Consider the following 9,661-nt stretch of genomic DNA (forward strand, 5'->3'; position numbering starts at 1 on the left):
AGCTATTTGTCCGGGAAGAAGATCATTCCCTCCAAAGACAGTTCGTACTCAGAAACATTCCCCGAGAGCCATTCAAGCACCCGTACGACTGGATCATCGGAATCTCTGCCGGCACTGGAACTGAGTCTATCTGAATTCTCGCCCAAATTCGATGTCTAAACATCCTGCCAAGAATGCAGGCTGGGTCTCGTTGAACTTGTTAAGGAGCAGCGTGGTGCGGGCTTGTGGTGGACATGGATGATCAGGCATAACCGTGCTAGCTAGCTAGCGACAGCTCGGCCGTGACGCTTGATTTGAAGTCTTTCCAGACGATGTAACTGGTGAATATTTTGGAGGCAATGCGACTCTGCGCTTGCTAGGTGAAATGTGGTCGATATCAAATATGTCGGAGCGATAGGTCAGTAGAGACATGGAGAACGGGGTGAAATAAAAAAGTAATATACAAGACTGTGAAAAAGTGGAGACAGGAAATTTGAAACAATAATTGTTCTCTTCACACCCGGTTTTGGCGTCAAATGATATTTGGAATTATCCTTCCGGTTCAGCCGACCGGATGTAGCCTGGTCGAGCTGCCCGGCTATGGCCCTGTAATCCTATTCTGTCTACTAGTGCATGGGCACTAGATCAAATGAAGAGCATTCTTATATGGTAGGTGAGAGCAAATGCGAAATACAAAAGGGTACTGATTGTTACAGCTTTTATTATGTGAGACGGCGAACTTATTGCATGTCCTTTCGTCAACCTGAACTTTCATATCACGCAATCCATAGACCAATTCTATCGTACGTTGCTATACCACATCTACATGGAACTTCAAAATCTGGCCAAGGGAGCAATAACGCGGTTGTGTGGAGAAACCTGTGCTTATTTGGGATGTACCCCAGACAGTCCCTTTTCCGAAAAGAAGCCATAGTGCAAGAGAAATCCATGGGAGATCAATCGTTTCTTAGAGCAAATAGAAAGAATCAAACAAAAGAAACATTTTGGGAATAATCATAGTTGCAGGATGGTCGACTGAGAATTCGCGAGGTATCCTGACGAAGAACTTTCAAATTGAAGGTGAAATTTATTGATAACATGACAAAGTCTCACGATTTGGACTTTGGGCCATCTAGAACCTTCAGGATTGGTGTAGGGTGATACGATAACTTGAGATCGAGTTAATATCTTCATAGCGACAACATCGATGATAAAGAGGAACTTACTACAGACGCGCTCGAAATCAGTTTCACCTCTATACTCTCTTCAATTCTTTGTCGAACTCTATTTTGCATGACGCCATTCCTTTTGCGGTTAGCTTACCCCCTGACCCACACTCTTGGCGTATCTTAGTACAGTAATAAATAATGGCACAAAAATAGCTATCGTATCATGGTTGTATAGGCCATGCCCTGTCTAGAACTACTCACTTGCAAACAAGCCAAACAGACTAGCTGGCAGGAGATTCGGTCGGTTGTCTGGCCACACACTTCTCACCTCCCCCAACCTTCAGTCCACCACGTTCACTCTTCTTTACTAACATAGTGGACGAGCGAAGACATACGTAGATACAATACTGGTGGGATGAAACATTTCTTTACAACCGACTTATCCGCCAGACAAAACGCTGCATTCCTTGGGTCCCACCCTCTGTTGCACCCTGGATGACCAAAATGTGCTGAAGTTCGGTTTACTAGGAAATTGACAACGATGATTAACCACTTCTATCCCAACGGTGATGAATCCCAAGCCCAGGACCCCTATCCCTCGGACCAGGATTCGCAATACGCCTCGACTCCAGGATATTACGAACACACGCCCCCCTCAGAATATGGTTTCAGCCCTTCACCGAACCGTTGCCCCCAGGGCGATCCCGAGCTCTTAGTCGCTTCCCAACCGGAACCCCTCAAGCTGCTTCAGCTCTCCGAGTGGGAAACAAACAGGCCAGACGACGAGCTTTCCGCAAGCTTTATTCGGTATACTATCGAGTGGAAAGTCAAAGTGAATAACCGGTCCATGTCAGAGGATACGGAACAGGACGTAGCGCTGACCCCAAGTGCTTACTGGCCCTTGGTCCTCAGGGACAAGCTGTATAAGGTAATCGAGGAGAAAGTTGCCCGCAAACGAAGGGTCAGGTCGGACGACACATCTATTGTTGTCTCGATCAACGATCGTAAGCAACGGGACCTGAAAAAGCGGTTTAATGGCCTCAGTATTGACTGGTCCGCTGTGGAAAAACAATTACTCGTTTGGGGGAAGTTTCATGCCAGCGGTAAAGAGTTGCGACTAAAGATCATCTTCAACTATATAGAGGACGACATCTCCCCTAGAAGCTCAACAGGCAGAAACGACAAAAGAGGAAGGTCATCTGTCACCAAAAGGATGCTCAACGAGCGGGATGAACAACTTGACGCCGAACAGCATACAACTGGGGAACAGTCGATCTGGCGGGCAGTCTACAATTTGATGCGCTGTCCTTCGCCATCTTGTCGTCTTGGTCCGCACTGCTGGCAGGACCCACATGGGAAAAAACACTATCAGCTAAGGACACATCATTTGAAACGCCTGATCGCTTATGTTGAAGGTGGTGGCATTCTGGAATGTCAAACCGATGTTCCTGACGCTGTTCGTGAGGAGCTCTTCTTGGAAGAGCAGCAGAAATTGGAGAGTCTCCAATCTAAGGGCAGCAAAATGCTTGCTGCAGGAAATTGTCCACCTATTAATATCAACTTCATGGGAGGGCAGCATCACCTTCAATCACCGGTGACCAACTCAATTGCAACATTGGCTACGTCTCCACCGCAAAATGGACAGACAGTTGATCCGCTCATAATTGACGGGCCCCGAGATTTGGCTGTGAGAGAGTACAGCGCATGGCAAGAAACAAATGTTGTCGACGACAATTTGAAGGCTCAATTTCGACAGGCATGCGATGTAACGCTGGCCAACGGTCTGGATCTTGAACAGATCCATGAGGACCATGACGCGGGATTTTTTATTGAAAAAGGAGTTGCGGTAGGGATTGCACGCCGCTTCGTAAGCGACATTGGCAGATGGGTGAGGCACGTAAGAAACTGACTGCGCAGGCTCGCCGTCAGAGTGGTTGGCAAGGTGTGATTAGACTTTTGATTGCTGTTTTAATTGCTTTTGATCAGTTATACTTGCTGCAACGTACCGCAATACTAGGCAGAATAAATGCGGATACATAAATTTATCTTGTCGAATTTGATGCCAATGAAATGGTCTTGTACAGAACTAGTGTTGATCTATCATCACCACCGAGCCTCAATTATATCCTTCAACAACAACGCCAGCGTGCCGGAAATGGCCCATTGCACTTTCTTCTCGAGATCCGACAGCCTCGATACACCACTCAAGGAAAGAGGCGAATCCTTGTTCCGGGCTTTGCTCATATCGCCGCCAATTCCGCCTGATGAACGCCTTGAGCTCAGAGAAAAACTCCTCAATGGGATTCAAATCAGGTGAATAAGGTGGCAGGTAAACCAATTTTACTCCTGCATTGGCAAATAGTTCTTTGATTCGCTCAGAATGATGAAAAGATGCATTATCCATGACTACAACGGACTTTGGTTCAGGCCACCTACCGCAATGTTTGAGAAGCTGCTCAATGAAATCCTCAAATACAGCAGCATCAGTCGAGCCTTGGAACACTCGAGAAAGTACAATCCCATCTTGGGCGTATGCAGGAAGGATCTGATACCGTTGGTCACGATGGAATTTGGATACTTGCAAAGGTGTCGCGCCCACCGGAGACCAGCCGGTCCGTCTAAAACCAATTCGTTTGTCGCATCCAGACTCGTCCACATACACTAGGTGATAGGATCGGAAATCCGATAAGTTGTGTAGGTAGAAGTCTCGCAAATCGGCGTTTTGTTCCTTTGCTCTTTGTCGAGCCACCTTTTTCGACCAGCCGACAGACGTAAGAGCCCGCTTAAGACTCGAATTCGTTACCTGAATATGGAATTCATCCCATAAAAAGAGGGCCATTTCATCCACATATAGCCCTGGTTTCTCAAGAAGATGATCACATATGGCCTCTAGCATTGGAGGGGTGATGCTTCGTCGTCGTCCAACACGTGTAGGAGGCGCTCTGACATTCCCAAATTGGTGAAGGTTGTTGCGGAGGTTGATGATTGAACGCTCACTACATTCAGCCGCTTCGGCCATCTGTGATGTGTTTAGGGATCCACTAAGTATCATGTCACGGATCATCTCGAGCTTCGAAGGAGGAAGCCTTGGCGCCATTTTGCGTAAGGATTGTGGAAGGTTGAAGGTGTGGTGGTGGAAACCTCCTAACGGACAGACCATTGGGCGTTGTTGGTCCATCGTGGGAAATTCTTTTCTCCATGCTCACCCCTGCTCACCCTTCTACTCAGTGAGCGGACGAAATGAATTTTGACTGAAGGTCTGGGGACGCAAGGGTATTGGGAAATGCACGTGACCAAGTACTGTCGTAGTTTCTTGTAAGGTGGTTGTCATGGCGACAGATCTGAAAACTGTGGGCTGTCATCAATACCAACCACGTCAGAGATAACAACCTGTACAATGTCACGGATGACGGATCACGTGTCTGGTCTCTCCTCAGGGTGTTAGATGGTCGATAGCTGTTGGCGTATCAGTATATTAACCTACATACTAAGCTTGGTAGTTCTAAGGCTTAGTTGTATTACCCATCTGGTCTGATATGAGGAAACCTACAGGTTGGATACTTGAGATATTGGAGAAATCTCTGGAAGGGCCGCAAAGAGTTTTTGTCAACGCTGAGATAAACAACAAAATAATCCCAAAACATGCATATAAATAGTTAAAAGCAAGAGATGGGATTATGCTCTGAGAGAGAGAGGAACAAGACACGGCCTGATGAACAGCATATTACCACGGTTCTTCCAGATACAGCAGAAAAAGGCGGAGACTTCGGTCGATATTCGGCAGGCAGCCACAAGAGGTTCAGTCCATTGTAGCTTATCCAAGAATAGTCACCATTGAAACCAAATCCATATTGTTCTGGCAACGATAGCGAAGTGTGTGGTGGAGTGGGCCTGGTTAGTGCGATTTTGAATGTACCGATTGATGTGTGTAGATGATTGAGTTTTATGTTGTCAAATCGAAGGAACGAGGAACAGATAGGAAGTGCTGACTCGCAATGCCCGGTGGTCGAATCCCAGATCCTGACTGAGTTATCAACAGACGCTGATGCGAGTCGATTTCCATCTTGCGACCAAGCAATCGCGCTGATCACTCCACGATGTCCTTCGAGACTTAATATACACTGACCACTGGTTGTATCCCATATTTTGAGTATACGGTCAGAAGACGCCGATGCGAGTCGGCTGCCATCTTGCGACCAAGCAATCGAGCAAACCGATCCACCATGACCCCTGAGAGTAAACTTGCACTGATCAATGGCCGGGTCCCAGATTTTGACAGTCATATCCAAAGAGGCCGATGCGAGTAGGCACCCGTCTTGCGACCAATCAATTGACCATACCGGATTATTGTGACCCTTAAGAGTTGACAAACACTGGCCGCTTATCGGATCCCAGATCCTAATGGTCTTATCCCAAGAGGCTGTGGCGAGTCGACTTCTATCATTTGACCACGCGATTGACATGATTTTATCACCATGCCCCTCAAGAGCTGAAAGACATTGTTTAGTGGCTAGATCCCAGATCCTGACTGTCTTATCATCTGACACTGACGCAAGTCGGCTTCCATCTGGCGACCAAGCAACTGAGCTAACTGGCCCGCTATGCCCCTTGAGGAGTAATACGCACTGACCTGTAGCTGGATCCCAAATCCGGACAATGCTATCCGAGGAACCTGATGCGAGCCGACTTCCATCTTGCGGCCAGGCAATAGACAACACTGAAACACTTTTGCTTAAGTGAGTTGATGCAGACTTGCTGGCTGTCGAGTCCCAGATCCTGACCGTTTTATCCCAGGATGCTGATGCGATTTTGCTTCCATCTTGGGACCAAGCGATTGAGTTCACAGTAGCCGTATGTCCCTCGAGTATTGATGTGCACTGGCCAGTGGCTGAATCCCATATCCTGACTGTTCTATCCCAGGATGCTGATGCAAATCTGGTTCCATCTTTCGATAACGCAAGGGACATGACCATATCACTATGTCCCTCGAGAACGAAGAGGCAATTGCCAGTGGCTGGATCCCAGATTCTAACTGTATGATCAGATGACCCTGTCATAAGTCGGTTTTCATGGTTGGACCAGGCAATTGAGTTGATTGAGCCATTGTGGCCCTCGAGTGTTGACTTGCACCGGCCTGTGGCCGAATCCCAGATCCTGACCGTCTTATCATCTGATGCTGATGCGACTCTGCTTCCATTCTGCGACCAGATAACAGAGGTTACCGGACTACTATGCCCCTCGAGAGTGAATATGGACCGGCCAATTTCTGGGTCCCAGATCCTGATTGTATGATCAGAGGACCCTGACGCAAGCTGACATCCATTTTGAGACCAGGATACCGAGTAAACCGAATCATAATGCCCTTTGAGGGCCCCTACGCACTGGCCTGTAACCGGATCCCAGATTCTCACTGTCTTATCATCAGACGCTGATGCGAGCCGGCTGCCATCTTGGGACCAGTCAATCATCCTGACCCCGCTAGTGTGCCCCTCGAGTGTTAGCGCGCACTGGCCGGCAGCTGAATCCCAAATTCTGACCGTCTTATCAAAAGAAGCCGATGCGAATTGGCTTCCATCTTGCGACCAATCAACTGAGCTGATCGAACCACTATGCCCCGCTAGTGTTGACTTGCATTGGCCAGTGGCCGGATCCCAGATCCTCACTGTATTATCATTAGACGCTGATACGAGTCGGCTTCCGTCTTGGGACCAGGAAGTTGTCCTGACCCAACCATCATGTCCCTCGAGGGTATGAAGGCACAGATTCCAATTCTCCTCTGCAGATGGCTTATTCAAAATCCAATCTGGTTTTTCACTTTCATAGCACTTTCTTGTGATACTCTGGGTTGGGCTGAAGATGAGAGACGAGGTGTATATTTGAAGCGGGCTGCTTTCAATTGCTACCCTCCAATATCGAATAAAGCGGGAGGCATCTCGGACTCGATGCGAAAGAGCTAGTGGCTTGTTGTGTTTCTATTGATAGTTTCCGTTGTTAATAGAGATCCCCAACATAAAATTGACCACTTACCTGAAGCAAGTCTTCAAGCTTTAGCATAGCTACTATACCTTGCGATATACTTCCGAGGATGCTAAGGGCTTCGAGCCAGTTAAGGTATTTTTGCCGCAGGAAAAGATCGACGCAGCCTCCCTCGTCAAGAATAACGTCATCTTGTTTATGACACCAACCATGCTGAAGATGGTCTACCCAATAGACACACGCGTATTGTATAGCTGCTAAAAGATTCGGACTGGGTTGAGTGACTTTCTCAATAGGAAATCCAGGGAACTTAATGCCAAAGACATCGCGACGAAGTGTCCTATGCATACCCTGTAGAGAGCGTGAGAAAATTGCATAATGTCCAGCTTCTTTGCCTTCGGGGAAAACTGTGTTTCGCGCCTCTCTGAGTAAAAATTCTTTCGCAGACTGATGGACGAAGATAATGGTGCGTTGAGTCAGGGTCAAAAAGGAGCCACAAATTGCTATAATCTCGGAGAGGTCTTCGTTGTCCTTATAGAGATCATCAGGAAGTTCAATCAAAGAGGCTAATTCGTCCAACGCAAGAGGCCGATGAACTATTGACATAACAGCCAGTATGCGCTTGCAGAGCTCCGAATCTTCCGAATTGAGAACCTGGTCGAACATTCGACTGTACAGAGCATTTAGCCTAGGAGGAAATGCTTCCAGCTTCTTAAGAGCGTGCCTCCGCGGTGTTCTATCAAGCTCCTGACAGACCAAGGCTACCCACAGGAAAGTATCTTGCGCATTCGACGACAAGTAACGGCATATCGTATCGCGAGTTTCATCTTTATACTGCTTTGCTGTTGCCAAATGGTTAACCTTATGCCAGATTAACTTATTCACAGCTTCAGATATAGATGCCCCGTTTAGCTCCAACGAGATCGCGGCTGCCTGGGTTGCAGTGCCAAGGCGTTCTTCAATATCAGGCGAGTTACGGCTTGAGACGATCCACTTCACTTTTGGATGGGCGTGAGGCTCCTGGGCAATCAAGCTTAGAAGGAGAGAGAGGTCTGTTGTGCATTCGTCTAGGGCATCGATCATCAGATAGGTACTCCGTAAGTCCACGTCTTTCAGAATATCCGTGAAGATACTCGAGAGGGCATTCCATGCATTTATGTCCTCAAACAGTGCTTTTCCCGCTGGGTCATATCGACGTCGTACATGGTGGAGAAGAGATGGCTGCTGCTCGACAAGTGAATATATCAAGCCACGGAGAACGGCCGTGGCATTATTAATTCGCAGGTCAGTAGCTTGGCAGAAAAAGAACGAAATATTCGCAGTGACTCCAATCGAGCGTGTCAACTCCTCAATGACACCACAAAGGAGCATTGTCTTCCCCTTGCCAGGATCTCCTTTAATCCAAAGGAGACGGCTGCTTTGGTCATTTTGCCAGTGTCTGTACTCCTCATTGTCTAAAATCCAGCAGTATGAGTCCTTGAGCAGCCCTCCATTCATGTTCTTGATACGGTCTTTATCGTCGTGGGGGTTGGTCGTTCGCAGATCCCGTAGGCACGCTTGGTTCAACGATGTTTCTGATTGTGCTAAGGCAGTAAATTAGTCGGGTTTGATTAGACTTGTTGTGTCTTCCCACTTACCGAACTGAGCAGTGACATTCCCGTTAATGACGCCTGCTTGGAACCCAGAGTTAGGTCCGCCATATGATATCGTAGATGCCATGATGCAGTCAGACAAGTTAAGTCGCGAACACACGGCTCAGTCACCAAAGTACCCCACTACCAGGCGACCTAGCAACCTACGCTAGCCAGGGACCACTCATCCAGATTTTAAGCTCCTCGCTCACTCGGAGTGGCAACTAGCTCGTTTGTTGCAAACCTTTGTTACAATTGTGCAACCGCGCCATGCAGTATTTATCTGCCAGCCGTGACAAGGAGCCCTATTGAGAGTATTCTCCGTAATCGTATTTTCGGTAAAGTACATAGCATCACATCATGTGATTTATTCTTACAATACATTACGATGTTCTGGAACTTACTAGACTGAATATGGACTAGCGTGTTTCAAATTAGAGTTAGAGAAATAATCGAAGAGAGTAAAAATGTGAAACTGATTTCGAGCGCGTCTGTAACTGGTCGTCAGAGAGAGGCCAATTTCTTGAGTTTGAGGTCAGAACATACATCTTCCCAGATTTCTTCATGCGAAGAATGAGATGAATGTCGGCATCGCATTCCGTGCTGTACTCAGAGACTTTTTTGAAAAGCGTGTTTCTTCGCCTGCGCGCTTTTTGATTAACCGCGTCTGTTGGGTTTGATTTCGGTTTTGGTTGAATGGCCATAATTGGGGTTATCTTTTGTACCGAGTGCAGTGTTGAGTTGAGGAAAAATCAGACCGACATCCAATTTTCGATTTTTCTAGTAGTGACTTGAAAGATCAATGGGGTCGCATGCCCTGCATTCTTAAGGGAACGTAGGGCAAGAACAGTAGATTAGTAGCTTTGTTCTTGTCACAGAAAGCCATTTCTATCCGCTTCGTCGTTG

At 47.3% G+C, this 9,661-nt stretch overlaps 4 protein-coding genes across 4 annotated transcripts; 2 read left to right on the forward strand and 2 right to left on the reverse strand.

The window, feature by feature from the left end:
- Positions 1 to 18: 18 nt before the first annotated feature.
- Positions 19 to 159, forward strand: PENARI_c128G03685 (uncharacterized protein; the record flags this gene model as incomplete). The annotated part of the gene is made up of 1 exon (XM_022637954.1): positions 19 to 159. A coding segment is annotated over one exon (141 nt), but the record flags the coding sequence as incomplete, so codon positions are not given.
- Positions 160 to 1,689: 1,530 nt separating this feature from the next.
- Positions 1,690 to 3,188, forward strand: PENARI_c128G11146 (uncharacterized protein; the record flags this gene model as incomplete). The annotated part of the gene is made up of 2 exons (XM_022637957.1): positions 1,690 to 3,015; positions 3,066 to 3,188. The coding sequence occupies 2 exons, from the start codon at positions 1,690 to 1,692 to the stop codon at positions 3,186 to 3,188; spliced, it is 1,449 nt and encodes a 482-aa protein (XP_022482190.1).
- A 76-nt stretch (positions 3,189 to 3,264) lies between these two features.
- PENARI_c128G04672 (uncharacterized protein) lies at positions 3,265 to 4,245 on the reverse strand (the record flags this gene model as incomplete). The annotated part of the gene is made up of 1 exon (XM_022637955.1): positions 3,265 to 4,245. The coding sequence occupies one exon, from the start codon at positions 4,243 to 4,245 to the stop codon at positions 3,265 to 3,267; it is 981 nt and encodes a 326-aa protein (XP_022482189.1).
- Positions 4,246 to 4,581: 336 nt separating this feature from the next.
- On the reverse strand, positions 4,582 to 8,843 carry PENARI_c128G09761 (uncharacterized protein; the record flags this gene model as incomplete). The annotated part of the gene is made up of 4 exons (XM_022637956.1): positions 4,582 to 4,604; positions 5,275 to 7,120; positions 7,176 to 8,707; positions 8,762 to 8,843. The coding sequence occupies 4 exons, from the start codon at positions 8,841 to 8,843 to the stop codon at positions 4,582 to 4,584; spliced, it is 3,483 nt and encodes a 1,160-aa protein (XP_022482188.1).
- Positions 8,844 to 9,661: the final 818 nt, after the last annotated feature.

This window comes from Penicillium arizonense (genome assembly GCF_001773325.1).
Source record: "Penicillium arizonense strain CBS 141311 chromosome Unknown PENARI_contig128, whole genome shotgun sequence".
Taxonomy (NCBI): Eukaryota; Fungi; Ascomycota; class Eurotiomycetes; order Eurotiales; family Aspergillaceae; genus Penicillium; species Penicillium arizonense.